This window comes from Lethenteron reissneri, chromosome 52 (assembly GCF_015708825.2).
Source record: "Lethenteron reissneri isolate LAM-NWPU_2019-01 chromosome 52, ASM1570882v1, whole genome shotgun sequence".
In the NCBI taxonomy this organism is placed as follows: Eukaryota; Metazoa; Chordata; class Hyperoartia; order Petromyzontiformes; family Petromyzontidae; genus Lethenteron; species Lethenteron reissneri.
The window spans coordinates 8,010,710-8,038,324 of NC_083830.1; the positions used below are offsets into that span (position 1 = coordinate 8,010,710).

The 27,615-nt window shown below is 53.9% G+C and overlaps 1 protein-coding gene across 1 annotated transcript in view; it reads right to left on the reverse strand.

Moving 5' to 3' along the window:
* The window catches only part of LOC133355880 (protein CBFA2T3-like), a 79,005-nt gene that overhangs the window by 37,713 nt on the left and 13,677 nt on the right, over window positions 1–27,615 (reverse strand). Inside the window, exon 2 of the mRNA XM_061573294.1 lies at window positions 16,215–16,295. Within this exon, the coding sequence (XP_061429278.1) occupies window positions 16,215–16,224 (10 nt within the window). The 5' untranslated portion in view covers window positions 16,225–16,295. The remainder of the gene's footprint in view (window positions 1–16,214; window positions 16,296–27,615) is intronic.

The following is a 27,615-nucleotide window of genomic DNA, read 5'->3' on the forward strand; positions in this document are numbered from 1 at the left end:
CAAAAAAAAACCAAAAATGCGAGAGGAGGAGGAGGATTTCGAGAGAGAGAGAAAAAAGGAAGATTTTGTGTTTCTTTCCCCGACTACCAGGAAACCTAAACTGGAAACACCACGAGGCTCCCCTGGGCCACACAGATCCGCCGCTGTAGCGCCCGGCAATTGAGATGTTTGCGTCTAAATCGCTCGCAGATGCGGGCGGTGATGGGGGGGGAGCGTGGGGGGGGGGAGCGTGGGAGGGGGGAGCGGGCAATCCTGCACAGCCATCGAACCAACGGCGAAATTCGGGAGCAAAGAAACAAATAACCAAACGACGAGTCACATGCACAGTCTGATTTGTGCGCGTCAGGCGACGGCTGCTGTCGTCGCTGAATGGACGTGGACGGGGCTGCAGGGTCGTCGTTAGCATTGCCGCTACGCACGTTGATAGAAAAAAAATAAAAACGGTTACTAAAGTACCGGAGTTGGTTCGCCGCACGTGCGAACCGTCTTGGCCGTGTCGCTAGCGGATGTTACGCGAGATAAACCGACCGACCGACTTGACAATAACGTACAACGATGAACACAATCGATAAACTCCATGTAATGGTTGGTGGCGCGTTCTAAGTGTGGTGGGGCAAAGTGTGGGTGACTCACACCTGTTCCAAGACGTCTGAGCCAGCGTGGAAGATTAGGCCCAAAAAAAAACCAAATCTTTCACCGGTGGGGTTCTCTAGAGCTCCCTCCAGCGGAGGGCCCCTTCCACCAGCAGTGACACAAACAATAGAAATTTAAGGGCTGCTCCTTTGCCGATAAATACCCTGGCTCGCCAGAAAAAAGGCAGCACGGCAACACCGCCGACTCCATCTGTTCCATCCGTGTGGGATAGCGCGTTTCCCCATCGCACGCGCGCGTGCGTTGTCTGTCAGCAGCTCCGCTGTCCTCTCTCGCGTGAAACAAATTGACCGGAAACACCTCGCAGAGGGACCTTGAGAGCTTGGGCAATTGTTGGTGCCGGCTCACCGCCTTGTCCGCGGTTTCTCCTCCTGCTGATGCTGCTGGCGCCTCCGAATCACCGTCTCTCTCTCTCTCTACGACAGCGGGGAGGGAACACCGCGCGGCGGTGGTTGGACGAGCGTGACATTACTGTTATTATCGTAACGTAATCACCGGCATTGCTGTGGGGGAGCGTAAAACAAACAGAACAGATAAAGAGATTGTGGGCGCAATTCCCGCATCAAATCTTTTGGCCCAAATTTTTTTTTACGGAACTGCGAAGAGGAATTTGGGACGAACAATGCGAGTGGACGTCCTCGTGGAAACGGCCGTTGAGACTCGGGGGATCATTTCCCGAATTTATGAAATGTTTGAAACAGCGCGCCGCTACACTCCAGTTTCCTCTCACAAGGAAAGCCAAACGAGCAGATGAATGGAATTGGCCAAATATCCGAGGGTGGCAGGCCCCCCCCCCCCCCCTGAAAGAGACTTGGGGATGGGCTGCTCTTGCGGGGTAAATCAAGGGCAGCGTTATCATCGTTACAGTGAACACGCCAACGTTGGCCCAATGTTGCCGTGTGGTTGGAACTGTTGGACCAACGTTGGGCCAACATTGAGTCAACGTTGGTCCAGCATTGGCGTGTGGTTGGAACCGGCGGCCCAACGTTCTGGGGGTGCTCATGAAGAGCGAGGACGTGTACCTCGAGGGCCGGGCTCAAAGCGATGGAATAAAGACGCGGATCGGAGTGGGCTGTGGAGCGCTCTGGCAAAACTGAACTTGTCCACGCGAAGCCACGCAGCAGCAGCAGCAGCAGCAGCAGCAGCAGCAGCAGCAGCAGCAGCAGCAGCAGCAGCAGCTAGCAGCAGCAGCAGCAGCAGCAGCAGCAGCTAGCAGCAGCAGCAGCAGCAGCAGCAGCAGCAGCAGCAGCAGCAGCAGCAGCAGCAGCAGCAGCTAGCAGCAGCAGCAGCAGCAGCAGCAGCAGCAGCAGCAGCAGCAGCGGCAGCAGCAGCAGCGGCAGCAGCGGCAGCGGCAGCAGCGGCAGCGGCAGCAGCGGCAGCGGCAGCGGCAGCGGCAGCAGCAGCAGCAGCCTGCGTTAAAGACCACGGTGTTCAAGCGGCACGCGCGCGCGAGCCGCTACGACGTGACCCGAAAAACATGGACGACCGCGACGAGCGCGACGACGATGACGACGAACAAAAAAACGGAACAAACACCCGGAGAGCGCTCGAACAAGCAGAGCGCGACACGCGCTGCCAGACAAGAGGGGGAACGGAAGACCGTGGACGAGAGAGGGCACACGCAAGTCAACGGCGGTCGCTCCGACGACGAAGGAAAGCGAGCGGGGCTCTGGCTGGCCGCGTCCACGGCCAGGAGGGATGGTGGATGGCGGTCCAGGCTAGCGAGGGGGCGTGGAACGCGTCCGGCAGAGAGAAGGAACGGAGCCGCCACCGCGGAGACGGAGCGGTGAAACCGGCTCGCGTGCCGGCGCGGATGTGGATTATCGCGTCGCAGGAGCGTCTGGGTCGAGAAAGAGCTTCGTGGCACATCGGATTCCCCGAGGACGAATGAAGAGTCTGGCTCGCGAGGGCTGCCGGCGGTGACATCGGCCCGTGTGAAGGCGCGCGAGGCCGGACTCGCATCGGTGGACATCACAACTGTCACCGTCAAGATACCCGCCCCTTCTTCTTGGTGCTTTCGGGAAAGTCATGAAGAAAGGAAAATAATAAAATAATAAAAATAAAACATAATAAAATACAATTCTCACGACGTTTCGGCCACAACGCAAGCAGCCGTCCTCAGGTGAAAAACAGGTCTGTCGGAAAGACATCGTCTGAATGAACACCACCAAGCTTGGCAGCGTATATTTAAGCTGGGTTAGAGGAGGAGAGCACCTTGACAAAGGAATTTCCTGCTTGCGTTGTGGCTGAAACGTCGTGAGAATTGTATTTTATAGTTTTATTTGTATTATTTTACTATTTCCCTTCTACGTGACTTTACCGAAAGAACCAAGAAGATGAATCCCTGCAGTCACGAAAGCTTTAAATTGAAATACCCGCCCCTCATCATCACATCATCATCAACACATCATCATCATCGCTATCACCATCTTTTACTTGACTACAATAATTTAGCAGCAGGGGGGGGGGCTGGAAGGGGCGAGGGGGACGCGGGGGGGGGGGGTGCTCAGCCCCCACCAACCACCCCAGGGTGTGGAGAGAGCGACGAATTGGAAAACAAAACCTACGCACGCACACAGAGGTACAAAGATCCCCCGTGTAGCCTGAACAGACTGTTGGGGCAAGTGCTGTTTTGCGAGTGGCACCTACGAAGGCCGGCACGGGTGGCCAGCACCACACGCCCGGCCTTCTGTGTCTCTCTCGTGACGATGTTTTACACACCGCACCAGGAACTCTAACGCACACACACGCACGCACGCACACCCACGCGCAAACACACACACGCGCGCGCACGCACACACGCACACAGACCCGGTTGTGTGCTATTTCCTGCCGTGCCACCATCTGGAAGCCATTGGCTGCGATTCCACGAGATGTCCAGGCTCACTCTGAGCTCCACGCTGCCTAAAGAAATCACACAGCCCCCCCCCCACCCATCCCCCCAGCACCCCCCCCAACTCCTCCACATTTTCCCCATTCACGGTGGGTACCCAATCGGCACCCAGGCTCTTCGCAGATTCTCAAAGTGTACCCAGGAATTCGCACGGCCACCACGGCGGCCGTCGTAGCCCCCCCCCCCCCCCCCCGCTGCCATGCGTCACAAACCTTCGTAATCATCACCAGCGTGAGCCTCGATCTATCCACTGCTGGCTGACCCTCTCATCAACACCGCGGGGGCAGCACCTTGCCACCCACCGTGCCGCTCCGAGTAACGCTCATCACGTGACAACGAACCGAGCGTACCTGAATTCTCACAGGAGACGTGTATCCAAATAAAGTGCAAAATCTAATTTCACTATTTTTCATTTTAAAGCTTTCGTGACTGCAGGGATTCATCTTCTTGGTTCTTTCGGTAAAGTCACGTAGAATGGAAATAATAAAAATATTTAATATTTTTTTTATTATGTTTTATTTTTATTATTTTATTATTTCCATTCTACGCGACTTTACCGAAAGAACCAAGAAGACTAATTATACGTGGTTGGTTGTTTCTGTGTGCGTGTGTGTCCAGTCATCGGTGACGCGGCTGAGATCACCAACTCGCCGTACTCGAGAAGCCGGTCTTAATCGCAGGCCGGAACCCGGACTCGAACCCGGGCGCTCGGCTCACCGCCCCCTCTTGATCTCCGAGCCACCGAGGCCCTCTCCCTCGGCGTGCGCGCTTTGTTGACACAGCCACGTGAGAAGAGGCTCGCGAGGCCGCCGCTCGCGAGCCAGAGGCGTTGCTGCACCGCGTGAGCGAGCGGCGTCCGCACGAGCGAACGAGCGAGCGCTAGCGGACACCTGGACGCCACCTGTGAACACCACCGGCAGCAGATTGTTTTTTTTTAAATACCCAAAGCCCTGGCAAACCCAAGACGTCCGGGCAAGACTTAGGTTCGATTCCCGCCACCAGACGTCTGAAATTTTCCACGATCTTCAATTTCCCGTTTTGCGCGCCCGCGAGACGACCTCTGCCCCCCCCTCTCTCTCTCTGCCTCCTCTCTGTCCGGTGGAAATTGATTCGTCGTGTCCGGCAGTCGGCGTTTGCGAGCGACGCCAGAAACTCCGCGATGTTTAAAAAAAAAAAATTTTTACTAAGCTATTTTTGTAATCATGGGACCAGAAAAGATAAAAACCTATTCTTAGAGTCTTGGGTTCTTTCGGTAAAGTCACACTTGTGTTGCGCCCGAAACGTCGTGATTTATTTTATTTTATACCCACGTGACTTTACCGAAAGAACCAAAGAGTATGGATTCCTGCAGTCACAAAAGCTTCAAATCAAGAATATTTTCATGTTTTGATACTGCCAAAAATGTATCCCACGTTATAGCTGCTCAGCCAGAGCTATAAATGCTCTGATACGTGTGGCATTGTCTTGGTGCTGTTCGCTTTTGGGCGTTCTCTGGTCTGACACTGGTGAGACTAGGCCATAAAAAAATTAACCCGTAAAAACAAAGTTTTTCACTATAAATCCTTTATATGCGTGGCGGCTAGAGTCCTCTCGTCCTCTGGCTTGAGATGGCTGCCACCTATGGGTCAGATGATTGCATGGCAGCATTAAGCAATTGGTAATGAAATATAATTTTTTTGTCCTAAAAAGTGTAACATTTTGAAAAGAAATTTTCACGTACATTAATTGTCACGCACAACGAGTCTGTGTGGAAAATATCAGCTCGATTGGATCACGGGAAGTGGGTTAAAAAACGACCGAAAGATTTGCATGGTCCTAAGCAAGCAAGCAAGTAAACTTAATATAAAGGATTTAAAAAGCCTGTCAATTAGTTTCAAAGACGGTGCATATATTATCAGAGCACGTTTGCTTGCATGTTCACCACAAATAGGGGTGGCTGATGCAGACTTCATTCCCTGAAAAAGGTATCTAATTGGTGTTTGAACATCTCAACACCTGTTTTATTGCCAGAAAAGGTACAATATATTCTTATGTTTCATAAACTATCTTTGTTTTAAATAGCTCTTTTTTTTTAGAAGCGACCTGGCCACAAGAATTGAAAGCTCAACAAAGTGCCTTTTCGCTCGGAAATGTATAGCGGCCAAACACTCCAAACGAGTGATGTTGACTTCTACATTTGGAGGGAAAAGCCGGAAGAACCGGCGAGAAAATTGCACGCGACCACGGGGAAAGAGAAACACGCAAACTCCAAATGTACAGCAGCAGGCGTCAGGATCAGGACTGAACCCACGACCTCCTGTATACGAGGCGAGGTAGTTCACATCTCCTAGCCACCGTGATGATGATGATGAGAGAGAGAGACATGCAAACTCCAAATATACAGCAGCAGGCGTCAGGATTAGGACTGAACCCACGACCTCCTGTATACGAGGTGAGGTAGTTCACATCTCCTGGCCACCGTGGCGCCTTAATAAAGATACGACAAAGAAATGTAAAGTTGCAGTACCCGCGAGATTTTGACCTACTCTTCCACGTTGGCCAAGACGTCTTGGAGGACAGCGCAGAGAACAAAAAATGTACCCCACCGCCGCCGCCACCACCACACGGCGACCTGGCGATTGACGAACTGCCGAGTGGACCTATTTCTGCTGCGTGGTGGACCGAGGCGTAGAGTGAGGGGGGTAAATTACAAAACGCCCGCTCTGCCGGGGGTTGCAAGTTCACCGTGCCGACGGTCACAGCGCTGCGGCTTACGAAACAAAACCCCCCCCAAAAAAACCGTCAAACTTTTGCGTTTTCCTTTTTTAAACTTACAGGGACAACAACAACAAAAAATTTCGTTGGGACGGATGGTGGCGCGTTGGTGGCTGCGGCGGCTAGATCGGTGGGTGGGCGTGCGAGCTGGTCGCTGGTTCGAATCCGCATGTGAATTGTGTTAGGGCATCCTGTCTGAGCGGAGCGTTCAATTAAAGCGGCGACATGAAATCTCCGGGAGCGTCCCTTGCCAAGACTGCGCGCACGCACGCACGCACGCACGAGTCAAGAGTTCACGCGCTCGCCACAAACTCTTCACAACTGCAAGTATCCGCAACTCGGCGAAAAGACGGACGTGGACGCGGAGATGGAATCCGATCGGAACGATTAAGGGGGCCCGCCAGCCTCGGCCTAGCCAAGGTCCAAGCCCCCCTTTCCACCCCCTAAGCCGCAACCCCAAAGCAATTTTTTACATGCTTGCTTTATAATTCAAGCGCTACCTCACCAGCAAAACAAAAACACCTCTCTCCTATATTCTTGGTTCTTTCGTTGTGGCCGAAACGTCGTGAGAATTATTTTATTATGTTTTATTTTTATGATTTTATTATTTCCCTTCTACGTGACTTTACCGAAAAAGCCAAGAAGATGAATCCCTGCAGTCACGAAAGTTTTAAATAGAAACCTCTCTCCTATCTTTTTGGTTCTTTCGGTAAAGTCACGTAGAAGGTAAATAATAAAATAATAAAAATAAAACATAATAAAATAATTCTCACGACGTTTCGGCCACAACACAAGCAGCCGTCCTCAGGTGAAGAACATGGCTGTCGGAAAGACAGTCATTCAGACACTGTTTATTATTTTATTATTTCCCTTCTACGTGACTTTACCGAAAGAACCAAGAAAATGAATCCCTGCAGTCACGAAAGCTTTAAATCGAAATTTTACCTCTCTCCTAGTCGGACTCTCGCTGAAGCCGCTACATTCGATTAATACAAATCACGCAGGAGTGGGGCAGCGAGCGAGCCCAACCTTTTCCCCTTCCCCGAAGCCAGGAAGCACCGAGGTTCGGGCTTCCGCAGAATTTCTGTGCCCCCTTCCTTTGTTACGGTTCGTGCTTTCCACCGGGCTCTTGGGAAAAAAAAGAAAATTTATTTTAAAATAATAAAAACAAACAAAAAAAAGTATCGCGAGAAGTGGCAGCAGTTTGGGAAGGCCCTATTCGCACAGCAGTGGATTGAGCGTGGCCGATGGCTATGGCGATGACACGAATCATCTCTAAAAAATTAACCCGTAAAAACAAAGTTTTTCACTCTAAATCTTTTATATGCGTGGCGGCTAGAGTCCTCTCGTCCTCTGGCTTGAGATGGCTGCCACCTATGGGTCAGATGATTGTCTGCCAGCATTAAGCAATTGGTAATTAAATATTTTTTTTAAATTCCCTAAACAGTGTAAAATTTTGGAAAACATTTTTCACGAAAATTCATTGTCACGCACAACGGGTCTGTGTGGAAAATGTCAGCTCGATTGGATCACGGGAAGTGTGTTAAAAACGATCGAAAGATTTGCACGGTCGTAAGCAAGCAAGCAAGCACGCAAGCACGCAAGCAAGTGAACTTAATATAAAGGATTTAAAAATGAGAAACGCCAAGGTCGCTTGCGGCAATGCAGGGCTCGGCAGATTCGTTCAGTTTCGTTCACTTAAGAGTCTTAGACGAATCTCCAAAAACGAGGGGGTGGGCAGGCGAGGTGGGGGGGGTGCAAAGGCCGTCACGAGCAGGGCACGCGATCGGTGATCCCGCGCCCTCTCGCCGTGCCGATCTTGAATTCGGTCCGCTCGCGGCCAACGTCCACAACGAGCAATGCTTAGTCGTAGTAGTGAGCAGTGGCGCTCGCTGTCAATGCCGTCAATGTGGCCGTTTCGAATGTACCCCCTCCTCCAGGTGTCGCCAGCATCATCCCCCCCTTGCCTCTCCCCTCCCCGGGCCGGGGATTCTTCCTCTCGGACGGGTACGGCCGCGCATCGCGCAGCGCAACGACGTTAAGTGAGCAGCACCAGGCCGAAGCCGGAGAGAGGGGGGCGAGTCGGAGCCTTCGTGCCCGGCCGGGCCCCCCACTGCGTTAGGGAGTCCAGTGCGAGATTGGGAGTGGGGGGGGGTTATTTTTCCCCACAAGTGGCATTTTGGCTCAGCCATCGAACAAAGATGGTCGCTGAATCGCGGCTTTTTCAGGTGCGCTGCAGCGGCCGTCTGGAACGCTCTTCCTTCCGATATTAGGAAGCCACTTTTAAATCATCCAGATTGAAGACGAGTTTCTTTAGAATTGAGATTGTTGTCCGCACCTCCGATGAGCACGGTTGGCTACGTACGATGCGAAAAGAAGTTCAACATACGTACACGCATACTTGCGATGATTCATGTGTTTCTGGTTTCGAACCCGAGTGGCCTCCTCCTCCTCCTCCTGCCTGTCCTCCAACAAAAACTTAATTCCTTTCCTCTGCTTCTCAAAATAAATAAGCCGTGACCTGCACGCTTACGCGGCCTTCTACTCGCCGCACTTGGGAAGCCGGTTTGACCACGGGCAGCAGCTGCAGCCGATACCTCCAGAACCGTACCTGCGTGGCGACGAACGTGTGTCGTGTATGTTTGAGTTCGTGTGTGTGTGTCAGAGGTCGCAAACGGGTTTTGATTCCTTACCCGTACCCGTACCCGGCCGCACCAGGGTTGCAAACGGGTACCCGTACCCGTCCATACCCGTGCCCTACCCGTACCCGGCCGGGTACGGGTAGGGTACGGGTATCGGGTACCTGATTGCGACCTCTGGGATGAAGCCATGTTGCAGGCGTGGGTGGGTTGATTCTAGGAACTTGAATTGTGAGAAGAGACAAGACGTTGGGAAATGAGTGACAAACAGTTACTCACCAGTGACTCACGGCCTACCCGTACCCGTACCCGGCCGCACCAGGGTCGCAAACGGGTACCCGTACCCGTACCCGGCCGGGTACGGGTGGCCGGGTATCGGGTAGGGTACGGGTATCGGGTACCCGGTTGCGACCTCTGGTGTGTGTGTTTTTAATGTTCACGCCGTTGGCCAAATGTAGCGACGGTGGTGGTGGGGGTGGCGGCGGCGTTTTCTGGCTCGTGCGTTTCGGGGAGATATCGCCGGCGGTTTTGGTCGTCCAGATGGCGAAATTAACCGCGGTGCAAGAGGGCCCCCCACCCCCCCAGTTACATCATAAAAAAGATCGTCTGGCCACGATCTATCCACTGCTGGATGAAGGCCTCCCACCCATCAGCCGTCGATGATCCGTCCGGCTGGGTCCCGCGCGGCTGATTTCACCGCTGGCGACAATTGGCCGTGCTTCGCCGCTCTGGTCAGCGCGGAAGGGCACAATAACGGTGCCTTGAAAGCGAAGGGCGGAGTGCAGGCGACGCGCTTCAGGGCGAAGGCTTTGATACTTCAGAGGAGGCAGCGGGGTGCCGAAGGCAAAGAAAATTACTCGGCCCAAAAAAATGTTGTTGAACGGTACCAGCCAGAGTGCCAAATGCTAACAAGCATTTTACAAAAGGGCGGTATCTCTAGATCACAAATATCTATGATTGCTAAATTTGGACCCTGACGGGGGGGAGGGGAGCGTGGGGCGATGGCCTGCTCCTTGTGAATGACGTCACCGAATATTTTAACGTCCACTGGGAAGCAGACGGCGCGTGGCATTTGATTGGTTGTTACACCCACAGCATTAACCAGGGTCGGCCAGTGGACACGAACCGCGAACCGCTGCGACGAGCGTGGTCAACGCGCTACCGCTGGGCCGTGTAACCGCCACGGCCGTGTCAGAGAGACGACTGCGACATGAAACATCTCCACTGCTCACTGTCGACACTGCCCTCGAAAATTAAGAGCGAATTTGCTCTCAACTCCCCCCGTCGTCGTGTGATGATGAAGATGACGATGCCTCTCGTTACCGACGCCAGCGCAAACGCAAACGCGGGACAGCACCGAGCGGCACGTTTGCACCGACGCCAAAATTTAAACGCCGGCAAAATCGCCAAGCCCCCTGGCCGAGAGCGGAGCGAGCGGCCACGCGCGCGCACACGGAAGGGGCCCTCCGGGGTGGAACGTCGCTTTTGCTCGCAAATCAAAACAAACGCCCGGAGACGTTTGTTGCTTGAGCATTTCTGGCTCGGTGGAAAGGTAAAAACACTAAAATCGGTACTGATTTTACTGGCTCCCGGACGGAGCGATGGATGGGCTGGGTCAACTCCCTACAAACGACACCGTTCGTTCTCAAATCCACCACTGCCTGTAAAACCCATCGCGTACAGGAAGCACACCTTTGAATCCGACCGGACTTTTGTCAACAAATCCCTAAGCTCACCGCAAACCCACATCTCCTCGTCTCCGCGGATATTCTCTTCCGTCATCTCGCGAGGCTTTTATACGTTGAACGGGATAGGGGTGGGGGTAGTGGTGGTGGTGGGGGGGCCACGAAAAAATAAGGCCCACCCCCACCCCCCCCCCCTAGTGGGCCAGCAAGCGGCACCGTCCGTGGTGGCGCGGCGTCCCGCGAACAATGGGGTTGTTTTTTTTCTTTCCCGTGGCAGCTCGGCGCGTCGCCGCCGCCGCGCACGGCGCACACGGCCCGGTCATTTCTCCGTCAAAAACAAGAAGAAGTCGAGAAAAAAAACCCCGCGCCAAGCGGCGACGGGTCGATCGGGCCCCGAACGCCGAAGCCCCAGCGTCGCATCGTGCTGAGAGACACCACCCACAGACGGCGCTGACACCGCGCAGGAAAAGCGTGCGCAAGCGTGCTTTGGTCGGACGTTCAAGCGGCATGAAGACTCAGTGAGGATTGAGAAGCGATGGCCGTGAGCTCGCGATGGAGTTTTTAATTTGAAACATTGTGGGCGGGGGGGGGGGGGCGGATAGTTGCGAAAAAGTCGACGCGATTTTACGCTCAAATGAGCGGTGGTTGCTTCTCTCCCATCTACGGCCTTGAGTCTGCGGTGGAAATTCCTCATTCCTATGGCAGGGGGTGAGTCCACCCATTGGGCATGCTGACAATAACGACGTCAGCCGATCTCAAGTGACTCCACGCCTGACGGAAGCAAGTGTGGAAGGTGATGTCGTGTGGGTGACGTCACCGTCCTGTATTCGGAATTCATCTGAAACGACATTCGAATCGTTGGCAATTGTGCACGTGCACACACATACCAAGATTTCTCACACACTCCCCGTATAGCCTTCGACAGGCTCTTGACTTAAAACTTTCGTGACTGCAGTCATTCATATTCTTGGTTAATTCGGTAAAGTTTTCAATCCACGTGACTTTACCGAAAGAACCAAGAATATATACTTCAACAGGCTGCCCGGCGCAAGTTCTGTCAGCAAGCACCTTTCAAGGCTGACCTGGCATACGAGAGGGCGTGGTGGCCAGCCCCACCACGCCTGCCCGGCCCCCGTTATCTCCCCAGTGGGGATGTTTTACACACCGGCATCATGCTGAGTTGACCTAGTGGAGGCCCAGGACCGGTTCAAATATTCGCCACCGATTTTAATCGTGAGGAGGGAATTGGTGAGCGCAGCAGGTGTGCGCTAAACAATTCCAGTGAGTGCGCTAACCACTACACAACCACTCCCTACACACACACACACACACAAAGATCCCCCGTACAGCCTTAACAGACTGTTAGGGCAAGTGCTGTTAGCGAGCAGCACCTATGAAGTCTGGCACGGCACACAAGGGGGTGGGTGCCCAGCACCACGCCCGGCCGCCTTTGTCTCCCTCGCAGCGATGTTTACACACCAGTACCGGTCCAAATAATCGTCACTGGTGGTGACCGTGAGCGGGGATCGAACTCGGGATTGCCGGGTTCCTAGCGCGACGCGGTACCCGCTACACTACCGCTCACACACTCATTGTGCGCACACACACACACACTCATTGTGCGCTCACACAGGCGAACAAGGACACCCACGCACACCACCCACACTTCGTCTGGCTGAATTGCAAACAAGTCAAAACCTACCCCCACTCCGCCAGAAAGGCAAACATTTGTTTTTATATTACGTAATAAATAACTGGAGATTTTCTAAATGAAAACAGTTTTTTCATATTCACCACCATACATCCGCCCGTATGGTGCTGTGGTCGGACGGCTTCAGCCTTCATCAGCCGTGATCAATCCACTGCTGGACGAAGGCCACCCCCAGAAAGCCACCACCACGTCTCACAGGACGATACGTGTTGACCGGCTGCGAGATTCACTGGACAATTTGATGGCTTTAAACCATCCGTACGAACGTCATTACTTGTTTGCTACGTGTCTCTCTGTGTGAGTGGGGGGGTGGTTAGCGCACTGCAACACAAACCCGGCGGCCCGAGTACAACCCACGGCCAACGTCGGTGACGATTGTTGGAATCGTCACGGGCCTCCCCCTAGGTCGACTCGGCCTCAAATGAGTACCCGGTGCGACGTGTGAGCGTCGCCGTTCGGGAGACAAAGGCGGCCGGGCGTGGCGCTGGCCACCCACCCCCTCGTGTGCCGTGCCGGCCTTCAGAGGGGCTCGCTAACAGCACTTGCCCCAATGGTCTGCTCGGGCAATACGCGGGATCTTTGTCTTTGCTATGCGTGTGTAAAATCAACACAATGGGCACCCTCGCAACTGAGACGTTCCACCTCGAGCGAATTCCCAGGTGAAATATTGAACGAAAATTCGGGGCAAATTGTGGAATGTAGTAAATCCTAGAATTTGGAACCGTTTTCTTTCAGCCATCGGTGACCGGGCCGAGACGATCGACCGGCTGCGCCCGAGGACCCGGTTCAGTCGCCGTCGTTTTGGTGGCCGAGCTCGGATTTCGAAGCCAGGCTCCGAGCGGTGGCTGCCTCACTGCGTGTCCGACCCCCCCGTGAGCCACAGGGACCCAACCCTCGGGTCGCGCCGCATCACCGAGAGAATCACCTGGCGACGCCGCTGTCGTTCTCGCACTGCCGGTGGTGCACAAGCACAACCAACGACAACAACGACAACAACGACAACTTAACACGTCCATCAACAACACCACTGGGCGTTGCCTTGAGAGAGAAAGATAATCGGCAACGTTTCAGGTGACGCTGAAACTCGGGAGAGCTGAACACGAGTTCGAAGAAACTCTCAAACAAACGCCTTGGCGTGAAAGACCCAACGCAGTAGATGCCTGGGGTTTGATCTTCCACGGAGCTCACGGCCCACCATAAACCACACCCCCTGCACAAACCAGGGCAGATGCGGTTGACCTGATGCACAAATGGAAAATCTAAAACTCTCCAGGAGCGTGCGACCGTTGACATCCAGAACGGACCGATCAACGTACAACTATCCGATAGCCGACCCACAAATGCGAAGGAGACACCGCGGCGGTGACTCGCTGTGCCGTTCATGACGCGGTTGTCTGGCTTGATCCACCGGGATGTTAAATTGTCGTTGGTGCTCTGTGTATACATCAGCCGAGCGACACAAGAAGACTCAGAACACACCACTGGACGTACAGCGAACGACTCAATGCCCCCCCCCTCCCCCCCCCATTGACAAATACGGAGGAGGAGGCACGATCCTGGCGATTCACCGCTCCACTTCTCCGGGACGCAACCAGCTCGCTACCTCCATGTAGTTATTACAGTTGTTACAATCCAACAACGTCTGCCATACGAAGATAGATATCTGTAGCTTCACACTGAGACCGACTGAGACCCACAGACTCACACGGAGATCTATACGAAAGGAGGCGTCATCGCAGCGATGCACTGCTCCACTTCTCCCGACGCAATCAGCCGGCTCCACCATCTCGACTTAGTACCACGATTGTTGCTCTGCGTCTACATCGGCCGTACGGAAGAAAGAAAGAAGGCGACGGGGCCCCTTGCACTTTCACAGAACCACGACCTGGAAAGTTCGGCTCACTGTACGGACGCAGCGGTGCCGTACGAAGGAAGCGCTTGCAAAACCTGAAACGGAACCCCTGCAAGGGGTGGAGGGGGGGGGGGTGAGAGAAAGCGTTGGGGGGAGTCCAAATGCTTCGTTGCGAATTAGCGAATGAATAAATGAATGGACAAAAAAAAAACGCTTTCCCTAAACCCCAATCAATTAAGAGCCCTTTGAAATTCGTGCTCAGCATGACTGCAACTCCTGCGCCACAGATGTTGTAGGGGGCCTTCCCAGCCGAGGCACAAAAGACATTCCTGGAATTGCCCGGGTCTCTTACATTTCAAATGAGCCCTTTGTTCAACTTTCGCAGGTTAAGTAGCCAGCCCAAGTTTCTCCCCGTTTGGACAAAAGGGGCCCAAAGGTGACCGCCACTCGCCGTCGCCACGCAGTGGGCGCCTCCCTGGGAAACGAGAGGTTTTTTTATTTTTTTCATTTCATTTAAAATTTCACCAGCGTCACGAGAAGCCACGACGGCGGCGGCGGTTTTACGACGGAGCGGATCGCGTCGTCACGGACAGAAAGGGAGAACAGCGCGGATCAGAGGACAAAAGCGAATCGAGAGCAATCGCCGCGCACCTACGGCACCGCGTGCACACAATTGCCTGACGAGAGCTAATCACCCTGGCATTGTCCTTGCACCATTCGCCTTATTGTGCTCACCGCAAGGTTATCGCCGGTGCAGGTCAATCAGTTCCAAGGACAGTGCGTGCACCATCAAAGCGCACTTGCTCGCATGGTGAACGCAGACGCAATGCCTCGTCAGAGCCGCCCTACGTGGTGTTTGAGCATCTCCACTTCACGCCGGATGGGTGCCGAGCGCTTTTTAAAAAGCGTTCAAATATTTCGTCATCGCACCACCCCATCGCCTGTCGAGCAGATGCAAGTGTGATCCTTGGGCAGCGACGCGTCACGGCCGACGAAACGGAAACGGCGCCCCGAGGTGGAGCCCGCCCGCCGCGGAGACGGAACGAGGAAATCATAAATCCCAGCGCATGCTGGGCGGATCGCTACGCGGCTGGGATGGTGAGAGCTCGGGGCGGCTTCAGTGGGGGGCGGGGGTTGAGGGGGGGAGACTTTCATCCAGCAGTAGATAGACCATGCCTGATGGTGACGTAGATTTAACCCTCAACTCCGACGACCATGTTGGTTGTCCCCAGGCCCTGAAGGACAGGCCTCGGCACACACGTGTGTGTGTGTGTGTTTAACAGTCATCTCAGCCAGTCATCTCGGTCATCTCAGTCAGTCGACCCGTGGCACCTGCTGGGTCTGCCCCGTGACCTCCTGCCAGCGGGCGTTCGACACTTCACATGGCCTCAAGGTGCACATGGCCTGGCACAAGCGTCGTGGTGACGTCACCGCCACTTAGTGGCGAATGGCGGTTGTTGTTCTTGGTTAACACGTGGACTTTCCTGACCAATGTCATCCACAATAAGAGATTAGGAAGGAATTAGGAAGGTTTGTCACGTAAACACTCAGTGTGTATGTGTGGGAGAGGTAGTGTTGCGGTTAGCGCTACGCTGCGCTATGAACCTGGGGACCCGGGTTCGATTCCCGCTCACGGCCAACACCAGTGACGATTATCTGAACCGGACCAGGGCCTCCCCTAGGTCGACTCAACCTCAACACGAGTACCCGGTGCAATGTGTAAAACATCACCACTAGGGAGACAAAGGCGGCCGGGAGTGGTGTTGGCCACCCACCCGCTCGTGGTGCCGTGCCGGGACTTTATAGGTGCTACTCGCTAACAGCACTTGCCCCGACAGTCTGTCAAGGCTATACGGGGGAGCGAGTCGACCAGAATGTCCAACCGCAGGCAGCTCTCTGGTGCATCTTCTCTTCTTCTCTGCTGCAGGCTCCTTCCGCCGGCAGGGGCGCTAGCAAGCAATTGCAGGGCTGCGCCTTTGTCCCGTGACAACGCGCGCGCGCAGCGCAGTCCGGGTGCCGTGAAGCTTACCTGAGAACATGTTGAGCTGTCCGCAATGATCTCTCGTCACCTCCTCGTCACCTCCTCGCCACCTCCTCGCCTTGGACACACCTGGATTGGAGCACAGATGGTAAATGACGAAAAGCGCGATTAGTAAACAAAAATAAACAATCATCCTCCGGCTTAATTTTTTGGCTTCTTCCTCGATTCCATTCCAAGAAGTTGCGACCGTCGTCGTTCTCTTCGTCCTCACGTCACGGAGGCGACGACGCGTCCAGAATTCCCACACGGCAGGCAAGTCGCCCGCCGTTTTGTTACAAACCGACGGGCCCACCCCCAACCCCCCCCCCACGTGGAGGAAGCAGATATCAGAGAACTACTTCTGAGACGTCGCCCACCCCCCACCCCAAGCTCCTTCAGGTGACAGCTTATCTCCACACGAGGGGCCCTTCGTGACACTCCTACGCGCACCTCTGCTACGGAGAAATGCTCCTCACTGGGCAGATGGACCGATATCTACATCATGGGACCTCCTTTGCCAGTACCCAAAATATGATGATAGCTTTTTCCCCTTTTTTTAAATCCTTTATATTAAGTTCACTTGCTTGCTTGCTTGCGCGCTTACGACTGTGCAAATCTTTCGGTCATTTTTTAACCCACTTCCCGTGATCCAATCGAGCTGACATTTTCCACACAGACTCGTTGTGCGTGACAATGAAATCTCGTGAAATTTTTTCCCCAAAATTTAACACTTTTTAGGGAAAAAAAAAAGATGCTTAATTACCAATTGCTTTATGGTGGCAGGCAATCATCTGACCCATAGGTGGCAGCCATCTCAAGCCAGAGGACGAGAGGACTCTAGCCGCTACGCATATAAAGGATTTATAGTGAAAAACTTTGTTTTTACGGGTTAATTTTTTCTGGCAACAAAACAGTTGTGTTAAGATGTTTAAACACCAAACTGAAACCTTTTACAAGGAATCATGTCTACATTAACCACAATACTTGTGGTCAGAATGCAAATAAAAAACATACTCTGATAATCTATGCATTGTCTTTGAAACTGATTGGTCCACACCAGAGAGAGCTTTCTTTTGAGCCTCGTCTCAAACGGTGTTAGGCATCCTCTGGCCTTGTAAACATGATTCCTTGTAAAAGGTTACAGTTTGGTGTTTTAACATCTTAACACAGCTGTTTTGTTGCCAGATAAAAGGGGAAAAACCTATCATCATATTTGCTTTCTTTATTTTTTACGAACACTGCTGAAATTTTGACCAAATGAAATAAAAACAAATCTCGTTTGACGCCCTCAGATTGTTGTCGTCACTGTTGTGTGCAGTCAGTGGTGACAGGGCTCAGAGCATCAACTCACTGCACTGAAGCGGGATTTTATAATTATTGTTGTGATGATGATTTCGCTCGTTTGAAACTAAACAAAAACGTAACTTTTTTTTATATTTTACCGACTAAGACCACACTGAGCTATATACAGCTCTTATTCAGAAGCGGCCTGTCCACAAATGACAGCTCAACAAAGTGGCTCATCATCACGTGGAAATGTACAGCAGCCAAATACTCTAAACGCGTGTTTCCAAATGTGGAGGGCAACACAGGAGGACGAGGAGAAAATCCACGCGACCACGGGGAGAGAGAGACACGCAAACTCCAAATATACAGCAGCAGGCGTCATGGTCGGGATTGAACCCACGACCTCCTGTACACCAGGCGAGGTAGTTAACATCTCCTAGGCACCGTGATGATGATGAGAGAGAGGCACGCAAACTCCAAATATACAGCAGCAGGCGTCAGGGTCGGGTTCGAACCCACGACCTCCTGTATACCAGGCGAGGGAGTTAACATCTCATAGCCACCGTGATGATGATGAGAGAGAGGCACGCAATCTCCAAATATACAGCAGCAGGCATCACAGTCGGGATCGAACCCACGACCTCCTGTATACCAGGCAAGGGAGTTAACATCTCCTAGCCACCGTGATGCCCCTTTGACCCGGGAAAGCCTCGTCGAGTCTCAGGACTGTTTTTCGGGAGGGTCCTGCCAAGTCTGCGTGGTAGCGGAGCTACGATTGCTGGCTGTGTGTAAACCCGATTGAGTACATGGGGGGCGCAAGTTGTTGTCTAAACAAACTAAAAATCAGTTTAACACGTAGTAGTAGTAGTCGGCCTTTCGCAACCAATATTATCCATAATGGAGGCTTTCGGGTTAGATCGCGTAAATATAAATGTGTCGTTAAACCCGCCATCACCCGACGCAGCCAATAAGCAAGTTTCGTCACGAAGACAAAACGTGCCAATTCGTTACTAGTACAGCGCACCGGTGTGTTGGGAGCGCAAACCCACATTAATCACAAATCGAGCACGACGCTTCGCCTGTAATTACAATCAACATCATCAGGCAACAGCCAGATAATTTTCTCACCCTCTCTCCCTGCTGACCACGGAATGCAAATCTTCCCCGAGTTCAAGCTCTCAGAAAAAAGCGGATATCCCAGAGCTACCACTAAGATCCCACACACGCGCACAGCGCATGGGGCAGCACACATATAACAGTTCGCTTCCACGAGGAAATCAAAAGCATCAAAACATTGCAAACGTAAATCGATGTTGAATCAATTTCAATTCTCCGAGCGGAACTCAGAATTTTAATGACCGCGATGGGGTTTTTTTGTTTGTTCCTTTCACGTATGTGTGCGCGTGCGCGCGGTCCAGTCGTTCGTTGGTGCCTGGCCTGAGGCCATCATCCAACGATCGCTCCGCGTGGGCAAACCTCGGTTTGATCACAGTCAGTGGCCGAGATTGGGACTCTAACTCTTGACCTCTGACCTCCGAGTAGACGTTGCACAGCTGCTGCTGTTGTTGTTGTTGTTGAACCCGGCACCGTTGCATCCTCCCCTCGTTTAAAGCTCCCCCGAATTATTCGCGGCGTTTTGCTTTCGATTTATCGTAGACATTCTCTCCGCTCGCAAGCAGCTACGATCCACGACCCCAGCGCCCATCGAACGTTCTCATCCCTTGTGGCTGAGCGCAGCGGGAGGGAGGCAGAGAAGGGAGGGGAAGGAGGGAGGGACGCAGGGAGGGAGAGGAGGGGAAGGAGGGAGGGAGGTAGGGAGGAAGAGGAGGGGGAGGGAGGGAGGCAGGGAGAGAGAGGAGGGGGAGGAGGCAGGTAGGCAGGGAGGAAGGGCCATGCTCATTTTGACGGATGGACAGACGGCCGACAAGAAGCTCCCAGTTGACACCAATTTCAGACTGAGTCGACCTAGTGGAGGCTCGTGGCAGGTTCAGAGACCGAGCGTTGCAGTTCACGTCCAAACAAAAAATACGACTTTTTGAAGCTTTCGTGACTGCAAGGATTCATATTCTTAGGTTTTTTCGGTAAAGTCACGTAGGTAAAAAATTTAAATTAATAAAAATAAAATAAAAATAAAATAAAAATCACGACGTTTACTTTTATTAATTCTAATTTTTTACCTACGTGACTTTACCGAAAAAACCTAAGAATACAAAAAATACGACGTCAGACCTCCTCTCTCGCTCTCTTCTCTGCCGACCTCTCAATGCAAAATCTTTGACCTCAATCAAGGTCAAGGGGTTACTCCGACCAATGCCATTGATGCCACCGGATCTCGGCATCTGTCCCTTCCCCCTGCCAGATCCCATACCCTGCTGCACGTAACTGGGCTGCTGAATAAGCTCCCAGCGCCTGGGGGCGAAACATCGGACATCGAGCCGGGCAGACCGTAGCGAGCGGTGCGACCCAAAAATACGGTGTCGCTTCACGTGCGGTGTCCACGCTCCAACGTGGTTCTTCTTCTAACAAGGAACACTTTTCGCTCGACACGGAACGCGCACCACTATAACGCGGTACGAGCACCGTTGCTATAACGCGGATTCTGAGCGGGTCGACGACGGACTATATACTCTTAGTTCTTTCGGTAAAGTCACGTAGGTAAAAAATGAAATAAAAATTAATAAAAATAAAACAATTAAATCACGACGTTTCGGAGGCAACACAAGTCTCCGTCATCAGGTGGGACCGTCACAGCCAGATTTGCTGCATCAAGATATGATGCCTCCGAAACGTCGTGATTTTATTGTTTTATTTTTATTAATTTTTATTTCATTTTTTACCTACGTGACTTTACCGAAAGAACTAAGAGTATGAATCCTTGCAGTCACGAAAGCTTCAAATCTAGACGACGGACTACTTTCTTGAGCCGCGCGGCTGAGCGGCGATGTGGCACAGCATGCGGAGCGATGCGGTACCGACCGCAGGCCGAGTTCATAGCGCAAGTGCGATTCAAACATCGCACTGTTTGTACGTACGCTCTGTAATGCGTAGCACGGCGTGGTTGTAAGGACTTTCTCACCCCCCACCCCACCTCCTCCCACCACTGACAGCACCCCCCATCACCCCCCCCCCCTTCCCCGTGGTGTTTTTTTGCGAGGTTGGGAAAGGAAGAGCTCTCCGGAGTTTGCAGAGCCGCTGATAAAACCTTAACGGACGTAGTCGCCACCACCCTATTCCTTCCCGCCGGCAAAAAAAACACACGCGCGGCTAAATAAAATAAAAACTATATTACAAACACGCGCGCGTACGTGCAATTGAAATAATAACCATTATATTATCGCTAGACGTATGACACGCCGATGCCCAAATCACTCAGGATGCACCTGATTTGGTCAGACCTCGGAAGCTAAGCAGGGTTTGAGCTTGGATACGGTGCCTCCCTGTTGTATCGTAGCAGCGGGTCTTCTGTGCTCCCCGCGTGAACGCAAGCTCCCAGCTCCAGCCCTTCACGATGCAAGCAAGCCAGCAAGTGCTGGCCAGTGCCTCTCCTAAGGTCCACTCAGCTTTCAATGACAGGACCATGACCCAATGACTGCACTCGGACGATAAGTCTACAAGTCCTCCGCACCAGATAGTACATCAGCTGTAGCCGCCTAGCAGGTTCCTATTAAAACGATTTTATTTTATTTTACCAGGTAAGGCCCACTGAGCTGTATAGCTTTTTTTCAGAAGCCACGTGGCCACGCAAATGATAGCTCAACGAAGTGGCTTATAACGTAGACATTTATAGCAGCCAAATACTCTGAACGCGTGGGCGTTGATTATAAATGTGGAGGGGAAAAGATGAAGACACGGAGAAAAATCCACGCGACCACGGGGAGAGAGACACGCAAACTCCAAAAATACAGCAGCAGGCGTCAGGGTCGGAATCGTACCCATGACCTCCTGTATACCAGGCGAGGTAGTTAACATCTCCGAGCCACCGCGGCGCCCAAATGCCACGCGCGAGAGAGACGGAAAGACGGAACAACGGCGTAGCCCTTCTCAAAAGAGAATGTAAACAACGTTTTGTGAATATTTTGGGGTTACAAAATGTTTTTATTCCATTTCCCCGTATCGCTCTTCCCTCTCTCCTTCCCTCTCCCTCCGTCCCTCTCTTTTTTTTTACGATCAGTGGAAACAAGAAGATGCTCGGTGTATTCGGCACTTTACTTCGTTCATCATTTCGTAATTTTTTTATTACATTTTTAAAACTTGGCTTTATGTAAACCCTCCCCCCTCTAGCTCACTCTCTCGCTCACTCTCTCTCTCGCTCCGTCCCTCTCCCTCCCCTCTCTCGCGTTTCCATTTCCCTTCGTCCCTGGCTGCTCGTAGCAAACGCCGCAAGCCGGAGCCGGGGGTCTCGCCGTGATCCCGCGCTCTCTGTCCGCTTCTCGCACCGCACCGCCCACGCCGCTGCTCGTTCGTTGCCGAGGCCGCGAGCACAGCGGTGAACAGAAGTTAGAGACAACAAAAAAGATCTCACACATTTTAGACCAACAGGCATCGGACAACCCCCGACAGCGCTGCGTCACGCCCGGTATTGTCATTCGGTGGGTGGGGGAGGTCGCTTTATTGACCCCCCCCCCCCCCCCCACATTCCACCCCCAAGAATCGGAATTTTTTATTTATACTGGAGAGAATCCGATGAGCTATGAAGCTCTTTTTCCACAGATCTCCCGGTAGGGGCACGGGGTCAGAATGTTACAATAAGTGTTGCAAAGGTAAGGAAATGACTTTAAAATATATATATACAAATAAATACGAAACTATTTATTTTATTTCAACAGGTACAAGGCCACCACCGATCCCGGCTTTTGCCACGGCCACCGAATTCCTACGCCCGCTCTTGTCTCGCGTAAGCACGCGCGTAAGCACGCGCGTAAACCTTGTCCCCGCAGGTTAAACCCATCTCAATGTTCACCAGTGGCCTTGCGCGTTGACATTAGCGGTGGTGGTTAGCGGTAGCGGCGAGCTTTCAATTTTTGAGTGTCGAGTTTATTTATTTATTTTTTATTCGTCACACGGACGCACGACGGACGACTTGTTCCCGTGTCGCCGGCTTGCCCGCGGCTATTGTCACGCCGGAGATCCATGCCGCCGTATCGCAGAGAATAAGTACAGCAGGCTCCTTCAGGCACATTGCAACAAACATAGTGGTGGTGGTGGTGTTGGTGGTGTTGGTGGTTGGGGCGCAGTGGTGCAGCGATTACAGCACGCCCCACGCTACGAATCCGGCGACCCGAGTTCGATTCAGGGCTCAGGCCAACAACACCGGTGACGATTATCTGAACCGGTCCTGGGCCCCACCCCTAGGTCGACTCAGCCTCAAATGAGTACCTGGTGCGGTGTGTAGCACCCACCCTCTCGTGTGCCGTGCTGGCCTCCTTCATAGGTGCTCGCTAACAGCACTTGCCCCAACACTTTGCTAAGGCTGTACGGGGGATCTTTGTCTTTGTTGGTGGTGGTCAGTGGTGGTCGGTGGCCCCCGGGGTCGCCCTCGCAAAGTGTGACGAGACCGCCGGTCCCCCGAGTTGCCCCCCCCCCCCCCCCCGGTCTAAACGAAGCGTTGCTTGAAACGTCTCGAAATTGGCTCCATCAACACCGAAGAGAAGCTCTGGGCGCTGAACTTCTTTGACACCGTACGCAGCCAACCCGGTGTTCGTCGGAGGTGCGGCGAACCCCGGAGAAAACTATTAATCTATTCCCCCCCCCATCGCCCTACACCGCCACCCGGCACACCACATCCATCGTAACCTCTCGCGATGGCCGTGGCTGCGCGCCACCTTCTCCAGCCCACGGGCGACCGCGGAGGACGGTTGAGTGGCATTGACCGGCAGCCCTTGGGTGGACGGTGGGTCGGTGAGCGGGAGGGGGGATAGGGGGGTGAACGCTGCTGTTGTGGCTAGCGAGGGAGAGCGCTCAGGGAGCCCCGTTGCTGTTAGGCAACCAGCAACGGAGGGGGGGGGGGTGTGTGGGGGGGTTGAAGTAAATAAATAATTGAGTAAATAAATAAGCGGTCAGGATTCTAGTTTTGTTGTTTTCTCTTCTCCGCCGTCGGTGAATCGCGGTTCTGCAATCTCTGCCGCCTGCTATCTCGCCACGAGCGTGGCTTGGCGTGGCGTGGCGTGGAAAATAAAATAAAAAAGAATCTCAACTCTCCTCCGGCCAGCCGCCTATCGCTGGGCCGCATCTCGCTATCTCCGTCGCAGGGACCCGGACTGGCGGGCCGATAACGCGGCGGCGGATTCCGTAAGGACGGACGCGGCGTCGATACGGAGACACGTTATCTCTCGCGCCTCTAAACAGATCGGCGAGAATAAGCCCCCACCGCCGCCACCACCACCCCCCCAAATCTCGTATATTTGTGGAGCTTGCATGTGTCTCCGTCTCTCGCTCGCTCACTCTCCCCGTGGTCGCGTGGATTTTTCTCCGTGTCTTCATCTTTTTCCCTCCACATGTATACTCAACGCCCACGCGTTCAGAGTATTTGGCTGCTACAAATTTCCACGTTATAAGCCACTTCGTTGAGCTATCATTTGCGTGGCCACGTGGCTTCTGATAAAAAGCTATACAGCTCAGTTTTTTCCCTCCGATTTTCAGAGACAACGCGCGTTTTGATTATTTGGCTTGCTACATGTCCACGCGTTGATAAGCCACTTCGCTTATAGAAAGGAGCTATATAGCCCAGTGGGCTTTACCTGGTTAGATAAAAGTAGTTTTAGTCTCATCGCGGAAGCCCCAGCAGAGGTTGAGTCTGGATCAGACGGATTAATTTTTTTATTTCAGCCGGAAAAAAAAAATATCCGTGCCCGGCACACAACGTCCAGTATATCACTCGCAAAGGGGCGAGTCCGCCGCCGTTGCTGCTGCTGCTAAGTCAGGTGGCAAACCACCCTTCCAACCTACCAGCGATCCTGAAACAAATATTCCGTGAGGATTTAGGCCCTGGCCTTAAACACTGCTGAGAGGGGCGACCACGGTAGTGGTGGCGGTGGTAAGAGTGGTGGTGGTGGTGGTGGTGACGGTGGTCATTGGTAGTGGCAGAGGTAGTGGTGGTGGTGGTAGTGGTGGTAGTGGTGGTGGTAGTGGTGGTGGTGGTAGTGGTGGTGGTAGTGGTGGTGGTAGTGGTGGCGGTAGCCGCGGCGACGTTGGTGGTGATGCTGCGGTCAGGTTGATGCCACTGACATCGCTGTGGGCGGCAGAGGCCACCACGGTGGTGAAATCCGCGATGACGATGGTGATGTCGAGGACGGGACGTGCCGCGGGGGGTGGTGAGGGCGGGGTGTGTGGGTGTTGGGGCCGGGGGGGGGGATGTTGGGGGGGGGAAGAGCGGGGAGCCCGGGAGCCGACAGAATAACGGAGCTCCGAGCATCACAATGTGCCATTGTGATGTTCGCCGCGTGTACAGGAGAGATTGCACTATCAACGCCACGCAGATGGACCAGCAGCACAAAACAAACTGATGGGGGGTTGGGGGGCGGGTGGGAGAAGGGGGGGGTGAGCGCCGAGTTGGAGGAAGCGCTGGGTTAGACTGGGGGAGGGAGACAGACGAGAGAGAGAGAGAGAGAGCGCGCTTGCTCGACAGTCATCAGCCACGGTCACTCCACCGCTGGATGAAAGCCTAACCCCGTAAGCTGCCACCATCTCTCGCGATGTCAATGACACCCCCCCCAGCCCCTGCGCACGAGCCATATTCGCCGCTCCATCTCCGCGGGCTGCGGCGTTCCCTCTCGCACCGCGTTCCATTCTCCTGCTCGCGTCAACGTGTGCGGCTGGACTGTGACCGCCGTCGCAACAACGTGCGGCCCTCTCGCCAAGCCACCGCTGGATGAAGGCTCGCCCGCGACATACCGGTCACGGGGTCACACGAGGTTGTCGTCCGGCCGTACTTGACCCTGCCGGTCACTACGAGTCGGCGAGGAGGTGGGCTACGCATGCATCGTGCCAGCATTGCGAAGCCACTTCTCCCCCCACCGCCACCCACACCAGACTGGATCGCCCGTTGTTATAATTACGATGACTGCCCGTGACCGGGTCACAATCGCTATTCAAATGTGGGTTTGTTTAATGACGGCCTCTTCTTGTTTGGCGATTGACCGGCCCGGTGAGTTCATCTTCTCTCCAGGATTTATGGGCGAGTGGCAAACGTGCAGCCACCACCACCACCACCGTCCCCATCACAGCAGCAGCAGCAGCACCCTAATCTCTTGTTTTATTGATCTTGCCTGCAATGGACTGCCAAGTTGCTTGCGGTGGCGGGGGCAGTACAGCAGCTAGGTTGCCGTTGGCCTCTCTGTGCAGAGAGTGTCCGAATACGTTCCCAGGTCGCACTCATCGCACACAAACCTCGCCGAGCATGAAAACCAGCATCACGCAAACTCCGGTGGTCATCCTTGCAGCAGCAGCAGCAGCAGCCGCAGCAGCCGCAGCAGCAGCAGCAGCCGCAGCAGCAGCAGCAGCAGCTGCAGCAGCAGCAGCAGCCGCAGCAGCAGCAGCAGCAGCCGCAGCAGCAGCAGCAGCCGCAGCAGCAGCAGCAGCAGCAGCTGCAGCAGCAGCAGCAGCAGCAGCCGCAGCAGCAGCAGCAGCAGCCGCAGCAGCAGCAGCAGCAGCAGCCGCAGCAGCCGCAGCAGCAGCAGCAGCAGCAGCTGCAGCAGCAGCAGCAGCAGCAGCCGCAGCAGCAGCAGCAGCAGCAGCAGCCGCAGCAGCCGCAGCAGCAGCAGCAGCCGCAGCAGCAGCAGCAGCAGCTGCAGCAGCAGCAGCAGCAGCCGCAGCAGCCGCAGCAGCCGCAGCAGCCGCAGCAGCAGCAGCAGCAGCCGCAGCAGCAGCAGCAGCAGCAGCCGCAGCAGCAGCCGCAGCAGCAGCCGCAGCAGCCGCAGCAGCAGCAGCAGCCGCGGCTTTTGGCTGCTGGCCATCGAACAAAGTCGGCGGTGGTCATCGCGTCATCGCGCGACGCTTTCAGATGCGCTTCTGCGGCCGTCTGGAACGCTCTTCCCTTCCGATATTCGGAAGCCGCTGGAACTGTGCACTTTTAAATCATCATCATCCAGATTGACAAACTCATTCCTTTAGAACTGCTTTTTGTTGTCTATTCCCCCCGCACCTCCGATTTAGCACGGTTGGCTACGTACGGGGCGAAAGAAGTTCCACACACACACATACGCACATCTGTGCGTGTAATCTGCCCCCCACCCACCCTCCCCACACACCTCTCCGTGAGTGGGGTTTCTCTGGGGACTCCAGTTTCCTCTATCGTAAAAACACACACACACAATATTCACGTAATCATTATCCCTTGCGATGGGTCACTTTCTTAAATTCCGCACCCTACCCCCCTCTGGCCCCACGCCTCCGTGATCCCAGCGGCTTGAGCTGGGAACGTCGCAGTTTAGTCAATCGGCAGGTCGTGGCGTTCGGCGGGGTTAAAGCGTGGGTATTCCCATCTCTCCCAGGGCATGGAAGAGTAGGCCAAAAACACCACCCCTACAATGATGGCGGCTCTCTCCTCCTGTCAGTGGCGGCAGCAGTGGCGTGAGCGAGCAATTGCAGGGCTGCGCCTTCAGCTTTTAATGTTTTTGTTTTTGTTACCGTCTTTATCCAGCAAAGGTGATCCTCACCAAGACTCGTTTTGAAAAGAGGATCCTGCTACGTTGAGACATTTGAGCACACCAACCTCCTCCTCCTCCTCCTCCTCCTGCGAACGATGTCACAGGATCTCCACAGGAGCCCCAAGCGTTGGTTTCATCGATGTGCGACTATCAACTGCTGCGCCGCTTTGCAAGCGGGAATCGAACCGGCGCGGGTTCGGCAAGCCCTCTCTCACCACGAGGCACTCACTCCTGTCACCCGTAGCAATGCCCGCCATTCACCTTGAAGTGACGGTGACGTCACCGCGGCGCCCGTGCCAGGCCAGGTGCACTTTGAGGCTGTCACGTGAAAGTGTCAAAGGCTCGCTGCTGGCAGGAGGTCACGGGACAGACCCCGGTGCCGTGGGTTGACGGACTCGAGATATAACTGGCAGATGCACCACGTGTGCCCCCCGACTATGCCAACTTGCTGCATTTTACCCGCCCGACGCCTCCGCTCG